Source organism: Nuphar pumila, chromosome 16, assembly GCF_984573655.1.
Source record: "Nuphar pumila chromosome 16, dmNupPumi1.hap1.1, whole genome shotgun sequence".
Taxonomy (NCBI): Eukaryota; Viridiplantae; Streptophyta; class Magnoliopsida; order Nymphaeales; family Nymphaeaceae; genus Nuphar; species Nuphar pumila.
The window spans coordinates 77,845,775-77,863,985 of record NC_143264.1 but is presented as its reverse complement, the minus strand read 5'-3'; the positions used below and the strand labels follow the sequence as shown (position 1 = coordinate 77,863,985).

General features: G+C 33.7%; 1 protein-coding gene across 4 annotated transcripts in view; it reads left to right on the top strand.

The window, feature by feature from the left end:
- Nucleotides 1-12,516: 12,516 nt before the first annotated feature.
- Nucleotides 12,517-18,211, top strand: part of LOC149813720 (protein CHROMATIN REMODELING 20-like) — a 104,823-nt gene continuing 99,128 nt past the window's right edge. For 2 of the 4 annotated variants that reach the window (XR_016428235.1, XM_089991343.1), the window contains exons 1-5: nucleotides 12,517-12,618; nucleotides 15,175-15,700; nucleotides 17,277-17,339; nucleotides 17,423-17,518; nucleotides 17,613-17,705. Coding sequence is in view for 3 of the 4 variants with exons in the window: in XM_089991343.1 (XP_089847469.1) it covers nucleotides 15,212-15,700; nucleotides 17,277-17,339; nucleotides 17,423-17,518; nucleotides 17,613-17,705 (741 nt within the window). In the remaining variant the exon portion in view is untranslated. Of the gene's footprint in view, nucleotides 12,619-13,008; nucleotides 13,199-15,174; nucleotides 15,701-17,276; nucleotides 17,340-17,422; nucleotides 17,519-17,612; nucleotides 17,706-18,211 lie in introns of those variants that run through there. The other 2 variants (XM_089991345.1, XM_089991344.1) reach the window with 2 other exon arrangements.

Genomic DNA, 18,211 nt, shown 5'->3' with positions numbered 1-18,211 from the left:
TTTAGCATTTAACTTTCATTAGTGTAAGTTGTTTAAATCTCTAACATTTTTAAGTAATTATCGCTGTAGAATTTTGTTTTCATTAGTACAAATCGTTATTGCATTAGCATTTAGCATTCATTAGTATAAATTGTTCTAATGTTTTACATTCTTAAGTAATGATCATTGGAGGATTTTGTATTTCTTAGTATAAATGGTTATCGCTTTAGCGTTTAACTTTCATTAGTGTAAATCATTGAAATGTTTAGCATTCTTAAGTAATCAACGTTGCAGGATTTTGTCTTCGTTACTACAAATCGTTATCATATTAGCATTTAGCATTCATTAGTATAAATTGTTCTAATGGTTAACATTCTTAAGTAATGATCATTGTAGGATTTTGTATTCCTTAGTACAAATCATTATTGCTTTAGCAATTAACTTTTATTAGTGTAAATCGTTATAATCTTTAGCATTCTTATGTAATGATCATTGCAGGATTTTGTCTTTATTAGTACAAAGTGTTATCACTTTAACATTTAGCATTCATTATTATAAATTATTGTAATATGTAGCATTCATTAGTGTAAATCATTTTAATACAAAGCACTCATGAATAACAATCATTGTAATATATTTAGCACTTGTTATTATAAATCATTTTACTATTTAGCATTCAATATCATGAATAATTATGTCTATACCTAAACCATAATCTCCAATGTACAGGTTATGTGGAGACCCTATGGAGATGGGGAGGACAAGGACCAAGAGGTTGTTGTTGAGGCTGCGAGATCGTTTGATTGCGATATTTGTTTATTTAGTAAATATAAAGTCGAGTTCCAGCATGATAGTTGAGTTCAACTACAAGCTGACTTGGGACAGTCTACCCCAAAGCAACCTATGAAAGTGAGAAGGAAGATGAATAGTGGTGGAGCCAAGAACGTAAATTGGCATGAACGCTTTAGGAAACAATTAGATAGCTAGAATAAAGGAGGTGTTTGTGCCAAAGCATATCATTATAAAAGAATGAGAAATATTGGGAACCCATGCATCAAAATCTGGAGATTGAAAAGAAGCAATGTGGAAGTAAGGTCCCTCTTGTCCCCCAGCATGTCGTCTCTCAACATAGAAAAAATGTTCATCATGTCCCTTTGCCTACAACTACGATTCCCTCAGTTGTAGTACATGATGAAGAGCCAACACAACTCACAAAAAACAAAAGTAGTCTCTAACACAAGATTAAAGATGTTGGAGAGAGAGAATAAGGAGTTACGGAAGCAGGTGCAGAATTTGGAGAGACAAATGCGGTCACAATAAGGTACATTGGTAGAGATGATTACTAGTGGTTCTAATAAGATCGAGGGAACCAAGAGGCCACCGAGAAAAGAGAGTCCACCAAGGAAAAATAATAAACTATTTATATGTCAAAGTTCATCTGAGTCGTCAAGTGTCACTAAATAAACATTATGTGAAATTTGTATCACGATGATTCTTTATTGTAAATCTATAAATTTTTTTGTAACATGACTTTCTATAAATGTATAATTCTTTTTTTAATAAGTGTAACACATAAGTGCAACTAAACAAATTATTGTAATGTTCGACCTTCATAAATAAAAATTGAAGAAGTGTTTAGTGTTGTGTACTATGGAAATTATGATTTGCTTTTATGAGTTGTCTTCCTATTGCAATTTATACAATGATTGATAAAAGACTTAAACAATTTATATGTATGAAGGCTACGTGCTATCGTGATTTGATTGGTACCGATTGGCTTAGAACCAATTATAATTCTTTGTTATAACGTAACATTCTATAATTATATAATTCTTTCTATAACATATCACAATTTATTTTTTTATAGAGGAAGTGTCCTATCATGATTTGTACAACCACAAACATAAAGCAAAAACGATTTGTTCCTTCGCGATTTGCTTTTATGAGCTTTGTCTATTTGAACGATATGTCCTATCGCGATTTACACAATAACTGATTCATAAAAGGTGGAAAGAAAAAATAATAAACAAATCGACAAGATGTTTAGACTTAGTAAAGTATAAATCAAGGTAACTTCAATGATACAAATTGAGGTAACTTCATAAATACAAATCGATTTCATTCACAAAGATAAACAAAGACATCATTTTTGCAGTAACTTCATAACTACAAATCGACGTGATTTACAACCATATTTATTTACAAAAAATATGAGTATTTAGTTACAATACATCATGGCCAATGGTTTGGTTTAGATACAATACATGACCATCATCATTAAAGAAAACATACATCATCATCAGCATCACCCCCACATCCAAATAATGATGTGTTTCGAATACAATCTAGGTGCGCATGAAATCCAACTTGCTAGTGCAGAAAGCATTGAGGTAGAGCTGACAAAATTGTAGAATGTATGGGATCCCAACAGATAGAGAAGATAAAGCCTGCACGATTGTAGCAAATTTGTCATGAAGTATACCAAAGATTAGGCATATATTTTTTCAACTGTGAAGTATGGTTTGTGAATGATGGAGGGTCTGGCAGTAGGAATAGATCAAATAGATGGTCATGAGCATCACCCGCTGTCTATCATACAGAATATTTGTACTTTCTTCGGTATGAATGCAACAATTGAGAATGATTATGGTCGTAATATTTTGCATAAACTTCAATATACTTCATAATAAATATACCACAGTCGTATGTGTCATAAATATATCGACATATACACAGAAGATAACCACCATAATCATCATAAAAAATTATTTAGATCTTTCCTCACGGCGTGAAACAACTAGATTATCAGCATCAAACTCCATCTATCCGGCACAGGTAGAAGGAATACGAAAGAACAAAGAAGAAAGAAAAATACAAGGAAGAAGGAGAAGAAGAAGAAGATGATAAAGGCGAAGGAGAAAAAAGAAGAAGAAGAAGTTGTGCTGCCGCAGAAAATAGGAAGAGAGGTTAAATAGAGTAGGGTTTTAGACCAATACAACGGGTCAGGTTAAGTAAGGTTTAACATAGAATAGAGTTTTACATAGATCTGTATTAGGGTTTTACATATACTAGGGTTTTATGCACGTGTATACAAATCGACAAGATGTTTAGACTTAGTAAAGTATAAATCGAGGTAACCTTGTAAATATAAATTGATTTACAACTTGATATCGATTTAAGTAACAGTTGCAAATCGATATCACTATTTTGTTCATAATATTTTAGTAACAGTTGCAAACGGCTATGAGTAAATTGCGATATTACATAACGATATTGTTCACAAAGACAAACAAAGGCATATCTTTGTCGCAGTAATTTTATAAATATAAATCGACATTCTGATAATTATTTGTTGTAATTCTACAATTCTTTGTTGTAATTCTATAATTCTTTTTTGTAACGTGACATTCTATAAATGCATATTTTCTTTTTAAAAGTGTAACACAGAATTGTCACAGAACAAATCATTATAATGTTCGACCTTCGTAAATAAAAATTGAAAAAGTGTTTAGTGTTGTGTAATGTAAAAATTATGCTTTGCTTTTGCGAGCTGTTTTCCTATCGCGATTTACACAATGATTGATAAAAGGCTGAAACGATTTATATGTATGATGGCTACGTGCTACAGCGATTTGCTTGATATCGATTGACTTGTAACCAATTATAAATTATTCAAAGCTTTTTTCCGATAACTTATCGGTTGACTAATTAGCAATTTCATTATCATAATATTTCAATATTTGTTCAAAATTTATTTAATGTTTAATTAGAAAAATTATGAGATCTTTGCAGAGTATTTGGGTAGATCCAAATGGATATGAAAAAAAGTTTCGACTCAGATTAGGGTTTGGACTAGACCTATAAGAGTTTTGGAACATTTTAAGACCCAAATAGAGTTTAGGGTTCAGGGTTTAGGGTTTAGGAATCTACTTGAGACCTAAATGGATCATATGAAGGTAAAATGAAATTGTTTGGATCTGAATTCAATTCGAGACCCAAATAGATCATACTTCAGAAAACAAGATTTGGATTCACTTATGTTCTAAATGAATCTTTTTAATGTACTAGGAATTTCACTAGAATATAATAAGTTTTGAATCTGTCTAAATTCTAAATGGATCCTACTTAAATAAAAAGAATTTGGGTTTATTTGAGACCTAAATAAATTTAAATAATTAATATATATATATATATATATATATACATATATACATACATATATATATATATATATATGTAAATGTGTGTATATATATATAATAATTTAGATTGAATTTGGATTTGATAAGAGTTAAATGGGTCTCACAACCAACCCAATCGAATCACTATCGCACCTAAAGCCATCCTCTCAATTAAATACATCCCACCCCACCAAATATGTTTGACCTATCACGGTATTTGTACAACCATGGACATAAAGCAAAAATGATTTATCCTATCATGATTTGCCTTTAAGAGCTTTGTCTATGTGAACGATATGTTCTATAACGATTTACACAATAACTGATTCATAAAAGGCAAAAAAGAAAAATAATAAACAAATCGACATGATGTTTTTTAATTTATTTTTTATAGTGATTTGCAAATGAAATGATACTTTTTAATTTATGCGCAATGTAATTTATTTGTTTATTATAGAGTTTATGCAAGATTTTTGAAAATGAGCAGTATGTGAAGTGATGATTCTTTTATAAATGAATGACACATCACACAAGTTCATGAGGGTGTTGCTTCGCTTTGCTTTATGAGTAATGAACCGACGAACCAACGTTTCTTTTATAAACGACGTGTTTATGGGCTGAACATGTAACATGCTTCATCGCAAATGGGGTATTGATAGTGAGGAAGGAGATTACGATAGCTACACGGCCAACAACGACGAATCAGACATATATTTTCTAAACCTCGTGATGAGTTTCTTCAAAATTTATCTCTTTTATGTTGTATATTTAATTTATTTTGTGTACTGTATAAAGGAATTACAATATAATATGATAGATCATTTATTAAATATTCTGCTAATGTCAGTGGAACATCCACAAAAAAAGGTATCCAAAAACTCAACAAAGAGCTTCAAGATAACATCAACCAGCTGTAAAATAAATTTATAAAAGAAAACACTATCAGTAATTTTGTACATATGAAAACACTATCAGTATTTTTGTACGTATGAAACCACTATCAGTTATATATTTATGTATGTCATGGGTATGTATGTTAACATGTGCATATTTGTTGCAAACAGACTATATACAATTTCATCATGTATATTGAAAGCAATGCAACAACCAATACTAGATGTGTTGTTACCCCTTATTTCATGGTAGATCGGTTCTCTTATATGTTTATTTTCTTTTTTTATTTACTCTTGTTGCTTTATGTTTTAACTTTTCTATTATCGCTATTTCGTTCAATAGAGCTTCGTCCGCCGACTGCCATACGCCACTGGATTTCAAGATGTACCATAATGTTGGAGTAACGATGATCACTGCAGTGACTTTTGTTCAAGTGAAAAGGTAAGTGAAGAAACCTGTTGTCTAAGATTTGTGAGGCATAACAGTCCTAACACAATTTCTATTATCGATTTATAAGATATTATATCGATTTAAGATATAGTTTTGATTCTTAATATCGATTTGTATGTTGATTCTTAATATCAATTTTTAAGCTATCAATAGAAATTTTCATATCAATTTGTCAGGTATTTTATCATCGATTTGCATATATTGATTCCAACATTATGGTGATCGTCTGAGCATTGGGTCTTATACGTGATGGATTTACGAAAATAACAACTATGGTGATACAACTCATTGGACTATCACATTGGTATACAACGTGATATTATGTATTTGGTAGATTTACTTGCTTCTGCATTAACCACAAGAGGGATTTCTCAAAGACGTCTTGGGTGTCGACATTGGTGAGTGAAGGTTTCACTGCACACACGATGCTTCTTTATAAAATAATGGCATCGATTACGACATATTTGTAATAAAGTATATTGAAGCAATATACAAAGGACAAGAAGTTGATTTCGACGTTGTATGCTCTACACTTACATATACTTTATTATGCTATATTATTGGAGACTCAATTTATATATTGGCTTCATATTACCTTTTTGTTGCATGATGATATACCTGGATTCTGCACAAAACTATGCAAAAATTTGAAAGAGTTTCTAATTGTACAAGAGAAAAAAACTCAGACAACAAGAATACTTAGAAGGCAACGAATAACGCGACCCCCACAAGAGTAATATGATGTACAAAGATTTATAAAAGATTTTTTAGATTGTGCATATCAATTTTTTAAGACTGTATACAAATTTTTTAAGACTGTATATACAAATTATGTAAATCACTCTGAGTTAAAATAAAAATTCAAGAATTATCATGATTTTATTAAACACATCAATGAGTTAGACTGTTATTTGTAGCAAAGACAAATCGGTGTCTTCGACATAGACGTCATTTTGTAAATCACTATAGGACACTATATGGTATAACGATTCAAATACAATATATGTACAACGATTTGTCCTATCGTGATTTACACAATGTCTAATAAATGGCAAAAAAGAGAAAGAAAAAACAAATTGACACGATGTTTATTGATAAAATACCAATCAAGGTAACTTGATAAATACAAATTGACTTACAACCATATCAATTTAAGTTTCATAATATGACAGTATTTGTCCTATCGCGATTTGCTTTTACGAGTTTTGTCTATGTGAACAATACGTCTTATCGCGATTTACAAAATGACTGATTCATAAAAGGTAGAAAAGAAAAACAATAAACAAATTGACATGAAGTTTAGACACAGTAAAGTACCTAAACAATATTTTAGTAACAGTTGCAAATCGATATGAGTAAATCACGATATTACATATCAATATCGTTCATAAAGACAAACAAAGATATATCATTATTGCGGAAACTTTATAAATACAAATCGACGTGATTTACAACCATATTCATTTATAAACAATATGAGTATTTAGTTACAATACATCATGACCAACGATTTAGCCATAAAACAATTTGTAGCAAAGATAAATCATTGACTCTGACATAGACGTCATTATATAAATCGCTATAGGACACTATATAGTATAATGATTCAAATACAATATATGTATAATAATTTGTATATGTGAAGACTAGACGAGACAATGATTTTTACTTTTAATACAGTTTATTCATAGAACAACTTTTTTGGGCAATGATTCAACTGTAGTATATGTACAACGATTTGTATAAGTGAATACTAGATAAGACAATGATTTTTACTTTTAATATAGTTTTTTTACAAAATAACTTTTTTCGCAACGATTTAACTACAGTGTATGTATAACGATTTGTATATATGAAGGCTAGATAAGACAACGATTTTTGCTTTTAATACAGTTTATTTTCATAACAACTTTTTGCATGTGAAGGCTACATGAGACAACGGTTTTTACTAATGGTATAAGCACTGAACAATGATGATTTACCTGTGATATTTACTAATGATATCAAAATTGTAGCTCTATAGGCTAGATGAAACAATGATTTATCGATCATGTTAATACAATTATGTAATTGAAGAATTCATACATGATTCCTGTGTTCTATTGCTCACTTTTAAATTGAACTCAGCCTATCATGAAATAGAACAATATAAGACACTACATTAAGTTTAACAATAAATACAAACATCCTCTTAACATTGATTACATACCAAATGACTTGTAAAACTAATGCCATCGTTTCACTCAAACTGGTTGAAATGATTGAAGGTTTCAACGTCGTAGTGCATGTCTGTGGTGTATTACTACATGATAAAAATTAAAAAAATTAGATATTGATAAGTTGCACGTACTGTAATTTATATAAAAAGCAATATAATGTATTACATATATGTTCATGTGAAGGGTTTGGTTGCATTTGCTTAGGGATTAGTTGTTTTTTAGACCTTTTCTTGTCAACAAATTCTAGTGCACCCTTTGTCCTCCGACGACTGCGATCAGATGCAGGTTTTCTTTTGATACCCTTTGCTAGGTGAATTTATCCATCATAATCTACAACCTTGACTCCTAACTTGTTGAAGATGATGTTTATGCTTCAGCGCAACTTCTCTTGCAGGTCATAGGAAGCATGATTTTTACCTTCGTTATTCGCTCTCATTTTCTTAGACTTGTCTTCACGAGCTGTAACAGACTGATGGTGAATTAACTGCACATTTCCAAGTAACTCCCTTGACACTTTTCTTGTGCATACATAGGCTTCTTCACTTTTTGATGTCAAATCTGCAACATGCATAAGTGACCAACATAGTTGTTGGTAACAGGAGGCTATGTGACACTTCTCATCAACACTAGATGCATTGACATTATATATATCCAATAGTTTAATCTTTGCTTGTCTCATCGTTCTTTGTATTAAATATGACTCATGTATTTCTTATATCTTTTCTTGATTAAGTGCCTTTAATAAATGACAACATAAAATATTTTTGAATTCATACATTTTGCAAATACATTCAACTGTTCTGTTGTCAACATTGTACGTAATATGTGCTTCTTTCTTTTTTGGATGCTCTTTGCCCTCCCATACAATATGGTATTTATGCATATTCGTGGTTTGTATACGTCATTCTTTGTTGCAATTCATGACCTATATAACATCTTTCTTAATCCATTCAAATAAAGTTAGTATATATAGATATGCAGGTCACATCAATAATTTTATGCCCAAAGTTACAGGGCGTGTGTTGAAGCATTTCATATCTTGTTCAAGCTCATTCTATATAAGACCGTCTACAAATATTTCATATTATTTCATAAAGCAAAACATTGTTAAACATGAATACAATGTTTTCTTGAGTGTGACATGCATATATTCAGCTCTTTGTGTGCTTATCATACCTGCACAAAAGTATTGTCTTCCATACGCCAATGCCCACTTTTCTTTGTCTGCATATAAATTTTATAACCACACATAGTCTCCAAGGTGGTACATCTGAATCATTTTCTCTCAATCATACATAAAGGTGACCTCATTGACGCTCTCAAGTACACACCTTGTAAACTTTTTTTTTATCAAACCCTGTTTTCTAATTAAATATGTGCCCTATGTTCTTTGTTGCAATTTGAAAGATATGCCACAAACATAGTTGATGATATGCATCTAGCCATACATGAGACACTGCAACCGCAATTGCGTGATCATCATCTATAAGTACAGTTTCAGGGTGATTCTCATTCATTGCCTGTATAAATACTCTGAACAACCACTGAAAGGTTTTCTTGGTTTGGTCATACAAAAAAATGTCGCCTAATATGCAACTCTGTGAGTGATGGTTCACTCTGACAAACTGCGCAAATGACTATTGTTCAATATTAATTTTCATTATCGTATAAAAAACAAGCACACAATTGAAACATTCATAATCTACTATTGACTTTGAATGTGCCCAAAACATATTCACAGCATATCCATCTTCATACAGTTGCATTGCACTGAAGAAACCAAGGTCATTGCGTGATTTTTTCTGTAAGTAACTAACCCCAAAACATATTTCTCCATTCTTCATGTTATATGTCCTCTTCATTCTCAAGTGGTTTCTTAAATCCATAGGTGTAAATGACACATTCCCGCGACCACCATCTATGTGCATGCATAAATTGTATTTCTTCCTTGGTGCAATGTTGACGCTATCGGCTATTTCAGCAATTGCAGCATTCACTTCAGTTACTTTACGATGTGACCTTAATATAGGAGTCATAACTGAAGCTGCTAATTCATGGTTATGATCACTGATTAAAGTATGAACTACATATTTCTTATTCAAAAGTCTTCTTAACACCATTCTCGTTGGACAACCACATCTTGAATCTGACTTGCTCCTTGTTGGATTTCTACTTGACTTCTTCCAACCTTTCTTAGAACAAACATATGCCTTTCTTACCACGACACCCTGCACATTTTTTGACCAAGAATACCTTCTAACATTGAAGCCAAGTTTGAAGGCATAATCATTGTGAAATTTGTATGTAGCTCCATTATTACTAAACTGCATTCTTTCTACACGAACAAAGCCAAGTGTATTGTCATGATCGCCTACCTCATTATCGAATTACATTTCTTCTGCAGAAGCATTCAAGTCAATAGTGAATCCAATGCCTGCACCTTTCTTATCACGTGCATCATTAGTGCACATGTTCACTTCTTTAGGTGCATCATTAGTAGAAATGTTCACTTCTCTATAACTTTCCAATGTTTGAGATATATCTTCACTGCAACCAGATGATAAGGTCACCACTGTCATAAACAAGATATCAATTTGCTTTGGCCAGCACATACGTTTACTATGATTTATTTAAGATGTATATAACAATGGATACTGATTAGTTAAGCAAGTCAAAGAAACAAATCAATGAATCACAGTATAAAAGTAAAAACGATTTGTTATTTGCTTATACTATATATCGAGTTGTTATTTACCATGCTAATAAAAAGTCAATTTATCATATATGTGTGTTGACCATAGCGATTCACGTGATATCGATTTAATTATATCTACGATGTTGTGAAGCAATTTCAATAGAAATCGATAAATGAGCAACGATTTGAATCCACAAATCGTCACAACAATATAAATTTTGCATGCACATGTTTTAAAATCATATTACAAATATCTTATAAACTGACACTAGAAAACACATAATATCTTATAAATCGACATATATATATATATCACATAATATATTATAAATCAATATGACAACTCAACACAATAGCTTACAAATCAATATTAAGAAACAAAACAATATCTCACAAATCGATAGTATGTTACTACAATCACGATTTGTAATACATTGCATATACTGAGTGAATGGATGATACCGGATGGGGTAGAGGCCCTTCCTCGCATATGTAACCAAGCCTTATTGTCAACAGGTCCCAACATCCAACAAATATCTTTAATTTTCTAACCGTCGAAAAGCCAACATCCACCTACAATAACAAAACAATGCCTTAATGACACTCACGACGATATACGTTCTTCAACAATAGCATGATGACATGGAAAGGTTCTCACGATGCCTTAATGGCACTTGTTGAAATGTTTGTGCGTCATTGTTTTCATACTGCCTAACGAAAATGAAGAAGAGAAGACTGTAAAAAGAGATGGCCGACAAATCCTCCTATGACGCCCATCAATGATCGAACCAGTCGATCGATTTCTAGTTATCTCTATGAGGTAAGAACGAACCCAATAATACTTTGTAACAGAAGGCAGCAATGTGTTGTAACACAAGCTAAAAACCAAGGCAGAAACCATGAATTCATGGGAATATGCAAAGCTATTTACGGGAGAACATTTCTATCAAACACACATTTATCTAACTGAAGGACATTTTCGTTAAATGTATATCTATCCTTTTTATATGTTATTTATTTGTTTATATATTATTTTATTATAAAATCATCATGGGTAACATTGGCATATGAATTATCGCGGGTCCCAAGATATTTTTTCGGTACACACCGGAACACACAAATTTGTCTTCAGAGAAAAACACACAACCCCCTCCCTAGAACGACGCAGGTCATATGTTCCCCTCTTAGACCCCCCTCCCCCCAACCAAAATAAAAAATAAAAAAAATCCTGACTTTTCTCCCGGTGGGCTGAGAGGATTATCCACGAAAAAAATAAAATAAAAAAAGGAAGTCGTACGTGAAGGGTAAATAAGTAATTTTAATGGTAAAAAAAATACAAGCAACTGTTAAGCAATTAATAATAGAGTGAGGCATTTGGGTAAATCCACCAGGCGGAACACATTTTATAAGATTCAAGCCTATCCCTCAACTGCAATATTTGACTTTGCATTGGCTCTTTGCAAGGCAAACACCAATTAGTCTGGGTTGGGCCCATATGTTTGGTTCCGGGAACAATCCAATCCCACAAGATCCATGCCCTTTTGAGAATGGATAAAAGGACAAACGCCACAAACTCTTTAACTAAAGTAATGGAAAGGCATGGTTGGACCCAAATCCCAATCCAATCCGTAGTTTGTCTAGGTCGGATCCAGGTCTGATATGGTCAGACCCAATCCATCTGCACCCCACAGGTCTTTGTTCTTCGACCATATCCGTACGGCGCACCCACAAATCTGATAGCGTGTAGGGTTCTGGCAAAGGATAACGAAAATTTCACGCAACAGCACGCATGTGCGTAAAATCTGATACCACGGATAGATCACGACGGATAAGCAAAAACCGTCCATCTTAACGACGAATGGCAATCGTGCGATGAGAGCGCAAAATCTAAACTTTTCATTAACATGCAAGGAAAAGGACCGTACATCTCTATGATGGACGGTCAAAATTAGAAACGAGCACGGTGCTACCATGCTGGCGCCAAAAGATTGTCCGATTTTTTTTTTTTAATTTTATTATTCTAAATACCGAATCTGCCCCTACACATTTCTACGGTTTCTCACGCCATAAATACCGCCGTTGCCTCCGTGGTTCCTCCCTCCCTCTCTCTTCCTCTGTGAAGTCGCGGGAGCGAGGCGACTCTTTTATCTCTTCCCATCTCCTCTGGATTCTGATGGAACCCTAATTTTCCGATCTCGAGGTGAGCGGTCTTCTTACGATTCTGATTATCTTAATTCTTCTGCTATTTTCTTATCAATTCGCGTTGAATCTCTGTTATCTTTTTCGTCTGTTCGTGTTTTTTTTGGAGGGATTGGGGTCATGATTCGCGAGAAATTTGCGGATAATGATTTAAAGTTTAGGTGTTTTTAAGTTGGGGAATGTGGGATAAAATAGGGATCGGTGCGCCGGTTGTCTGGTTTAGTTTGACGTTTTCTTCTGGTGTTTGTGGCACTGCATGGTTTTGTGTTGTATCTAGGGCTTGAAACTTTTTGCTCAGTGGAACACATGCTGTCCTCATCGTGGAATTGTTCTTTCTGGATTGCGGATTCGAATTTTTGGTGAGGATTTTGGGTGTGGCAAGAAGAGTGATGGCAATTTGATGGTTGTTCCTTTCCTTTCGGGAAGGAATTTCGGTTGATTGATAGGAATCAACGGACCGCCCTTGAAGTTCCAAACTTCGCCACTCTTCGTCTCTCATTTTCCGTATTTGGACGGGGATGGGAGTAGAAGATGGGATAGTCTTCTTGCCTTTTTCCGATTCGAGAAACGCTACTGCACAGGTCAATTTGGCCAAGACATTGCGATTGGTTTTCATTAATGCATGGAGTGCTCGTCACTTTGACAATGATTGATCTTGGAACAAGTGAAACGTTCAGCCAGAAGAGAAAGCCAGAACTTAGATGATTGTGTTGCATGCTGTGCAGTTGTTGGCATCAACTGAGAGATAGGGGTTGCAGGGCATGGTAGTCATATCCAATCAATAGCAAACAAGTAAACAAACAAGCTGAGGAACACATATTGCTCTATTACTTTAGATGCATATGCACAATCTAGCGCAAATGCCATCATTGTATGGTACTGACAGTAGTTCATTCGTTACTCTTATATATTTCCACGGGTGTATTTTACATCGAGCAGTTTGTATGTTGGGATGGTCTATAAGAAGAAGACAAATCATCAACATAACCATTCAATAATAGAGCCTAACATTGATATTACATGGTATGATACATATATGATGATATATACACCATCCCAGGTTCACGTGCGTTATATAGGTTTGTTCAGTTTGTTAGTTTTAATAACTTGTGAACATTAGCAAGTTTAGCAATACACAAAGAGATTACCTATGGAATTTCTAATTCCAAATGCTTAAGTTTCTCAATAAGAGATTATTAGGATAATTTATCCCGTTTTTACATTCAAAGTCCTATGACATTGGTGCTGCTTGCTGGTTTGATTCTCAACTATTCACATGCTGTACAAGTACCTTGAAGTGTAAGATTGCCTCTTCAAAAATTCATCATTCACGGACAGTTCACCATTGCCAGAATTGTTTATATTGGTGTTTTCCCTTCGTGACATATGTCTTGTGAGCAGTAAGTCCTTCTAAGCAAGTGCTGTGGTGTTGGAAAATTCATGCAATTATAATTGAGTTAGGAGCTAAGCCAGGTAACCATGTGGATTTGTTGGGGAATAGGAGAGCTGTGAACTGGCATTGACCTGTAAAGGATAATGATTCTTGTTTTCTGGCTAATTCATATGGAAATTGGTATATTGGCATTTTGTACTGTCCGTTGTGAGGCTGTACCACTCCCCAAATTCCTTATCTGATAAGACTTCCTAACTTCCTTGGTCGATAGAGGTCCAATCTACTTTGCAAGTCCTCTCTTCGCTGGGAAACGGGGGAAGATGAGCACACAAGGAGGAAGGAGGATTATCATCTAGTGACTTCCACTTGAAATCTAGTGCATTTGAACTTTCTTACTTGTATAACGTCCTTAAATTTATTTGCTAGATGGTTTTATATTTTTTGCTAAAACAAGCCTCTTTCTTTGGATCTACGATCTATGGTGGATCTTGAGGCCTTTATATCAGCTCAGTCTGGTGAACTTGAAAGAAGGGAATGTTCTTTTCCACAATTTATAAATAGAACATAGCTGTTTTTTTTGGGTTCCTTTCTCCATAGTCTTTGACAACCTTACGAAACATGCAATTGAACTATTTGGAAATCAGTTAGATGAAACTTGGTTGAGTTCCTCGGTGCCTTCTAAGTGGATCTTTTTTTTTTTTGTCCCCCCCCCCCATCTTATATCCTGTGGATGATGGTAGAGAGGTGATAATTGCAAACTGACAAAACACAGGGCTTCTGCCATTGCTGAATGCAGCTTTCATGATCCTCTAAGAGTTATTAGACCCAAGTATTTGCTTGGAATCTTTGTGCTCCCCTTTGTTATTCCTTTGGGTGGTCAACCAACTCAACTTAATTGCCATATTTTTGTTGATTTTGCATTTGGGAAATTATCTAGTAATTTACAGTTATTTCCCTTTGGAATCTACGACAATGTTATTTTGAATTCTTGTATTTTGTAATTCAATATATTGCTTTGTTTTGGAAAAACTCAACTGTGCGTTACTACATTTCTGTTGGAACATTTGTTTAGTTTTCTCCTTGGAAATAAGGATAAGTTCCCTTGGTTTTACTATTCTGGGGTTTACTTGCATTGTTCATTGGCTTTGGTCGATCATTGTCCAGGATAGTTTGTGCCTCTGAAAATTCAACCACGAATTAGATGGGTACTGAAGAAAAGGAACTCAAATCAATTGTCACTGAGGAGAATATAATGGAGCCAACTGTGACTAGCGTGGAGAGCAAACAGGAGGAGTTGAAACCATCTATGGTGGAAGTGGAGATTGAGCAGACAGTGTCAAAGTCAACTGTGAATAAAGTGGAACATGAGAATGTGTTGGAAATGGTTGTTGGAGAAATGAAGGTGGAAGAGAAGGCATTAAGTTTTGCAGCCAAGGAAATGGAGTTTGAACAAGGGTTGGAATCAGTTAGGGAGGGAAAGGTGGAAGTGGAGTGTGACCAACTGGCCTTGAACTCAGTTGTGAATGAAGTTGATGGTGAACAAAAGGAGCTGGATAAATCTCTGACTGAAATGGAGGGTGAACAGGTGGTCTTGGAAGATGGAGAAAGTGACTCCAGTAATTCATTTATTGTTTATTCTGATGACAACGAACCATCAGCATCTGAAGATGGTGACAAACTAAGTTCAGAGGTATGTTGCAATTTTTCCTTTTCCTATGCATGCTTTTACTGATGTACAAATGCCTTATTATTGTTACTAGAAAACTGCCCGTCCTTACAAACTGGTCATGTACAAGCGCACATGCACACACAAATCAAACATGATGTAAAAACACATAAACACACACATACTCTTTGATGAAACATGATGGGTAAAGCTTAATCTAGTAATAGGAATTTAAATGGTTCAGAATTGGGTCGGATACAACCAATACCATATCCGACTAATTGGATGTTGGTTAAATGTATTCAAATTCAAAGTCAGATCGGGACTGTGAAAGATCATACCAAATTCATTTTTTTTACATGTAATTTGTTCAGATTTCTGTCAAATCCAGATATTTGTCAGTTTCGGTAGCAAAAAATCAAAACCATACGTGCATCCGATTACAATCTGAAATGGTTTTGGCTTACCAAATCCCACTAAATGGATATCGGATTCAATTTGACATCTCTCTCTCTCTCTCACACACACACACACACGAAAACCCTATTCAAGTAGCTTTCCAAATTTCTCTCTCCCATAGAATCATATTAATAGCTTTCCTAATCTCTCTCTCTCTCTCTCTCCCCCTAATGTCTTCACAGAATCCCATGTAAGTAGCTTTCCTAATTTATCTATTTACTAAGGTACATTTATACCACAATAAATTTAGTAAATGACAATAAAAAATCACAACACTCACCTTGCCGTTTAACAAAATGTTGCGTGATGTGGGTACTCTTATAAAAACAATAAAAGAAATTTTAGTAAATTACATTCAACCCAAACCATTTCGTCTGTCATTTTAAAATGTTACATTACAACTAACTTTTACCCCCCTAATGCACCTCATTGGCTCCTTTATAAGTAGTAACTGTAGCATAGAAGTATATATTATTATTGCTACTTTTCTCAATACCAAACCTTCGCACCACATTCATGAAATTGCTATTTGTCTATCATTCATTAGGAAATCTGTTTATCTTCAAAATAAACAATCTTCATATGTTATGGATTAGTTAAGTATAATCAACAAAGTAATGAGTGTGTTTCATTTATATTTCATAGAAAAACTCAAAATATGCAGGAGTTTACTTAAGTTGATATTTTCCTTTTGGTGGGGATTGAAGTTTCAATCTTTGACAAATAGATTTTTCATTCCTGGAAGGATGTAAGAATCTACTCACTGATTTATTATCCTCATTTTTGGGATGGATGTATTTAAGACATTCTTTTGTTATTTTCTAGAGGGTCAATCATATAATACATGTGTAAAGTTGTTCAATGCCCAAACTTGTCCCTCTTGTTGTGGACTAACTGTTGTTTGCTTGATGTTTCACAGAAGTTCGAATCTTATATTCTGTAAATTATGCTTGTAGAATCTTTTATTTTGTAAGTTATGCTTGAATCTGTTAAAGTTTACATTGAATATGTCTCTCAAGAAATCCAATTGTACTATGATGTTGTGCATATTGTGCTTGCTGGTTCTTATGTTGGGGTTGTGTGTTGTCACTGTCCTTTTTGAACTAGCTAAGACTCCGAAGTTACAATTTTCTTCATTCAGGCACCTCTAACGGAGCACGAAATTGAGGACCTAATTGCAGATTTTTTAGAAACTGAGAGCAAGGTACATATTTTCTCTTTCATGATTTGACAATTCTACTCAGATGTTCTAAAACCTTATCCCTTTTATCTAATTCTATTTTTCAGGCAGCAGAGGCTCAAGAAACACTTGAAAAGGAGTCACTTGCTCGTGTGGAAAATGAAGTTAGACAAGAGTTGGCAGAAAGTCTTCAAGGGCATGATGTAGTTTTCTTCCATCGTACAGTTTGCTTGCTATATTTTGTTGTTGCAAATATTTTATTTTGATATTAATTGTTGTTTCTTCACCCATTTGCAGCTGGACATGGCTGTGGAAGATGAAATGAAAACATTTGTAGAACAATGGGAAGAAGTCCTTGATGATTTAGAGAGGGAGAGTGCACTCTTATTGGTTAGTCTTTTTTTGGGGTCATTTTCATCCCCCCCCCTCTCTCTTTGCTAATTGATGTAATTAAGTGTAATGATCCCTTTTTGTATGTTTGGGCACTAAAGCATAGTTAGATCAGCAGCCATAGTGGTGGATAGCCGATATGGAGCTTTTATGAAACAAGAGTTTTGTAAGACTAGGACATTGGCATTGGGTTATGCATTGTGTATGTATGTGTTTGGGTTTATCTACTTTAAAAGTTGAAACTAGTTATCATTAATTGTAACACCATTCATTCAACTGATTGAAATGATCAAAACACCTTTAAAAGCATTAACATTTTTGAAAATGCATAGTTACTTTTAGAGGTAGAGTGGGTATTTTGTTTGGAGGGAAACAAAGAGTCAAAACATAATTTTATAAAAGTAATAAGGTGTACTTTAGTAATTTGAAATTGAAAAAAGTAACTTTTTTGATTTCAGAAAGTAACTATGTATTGTAGAAAATGTTATTGTTTTTAAGAGTATTTT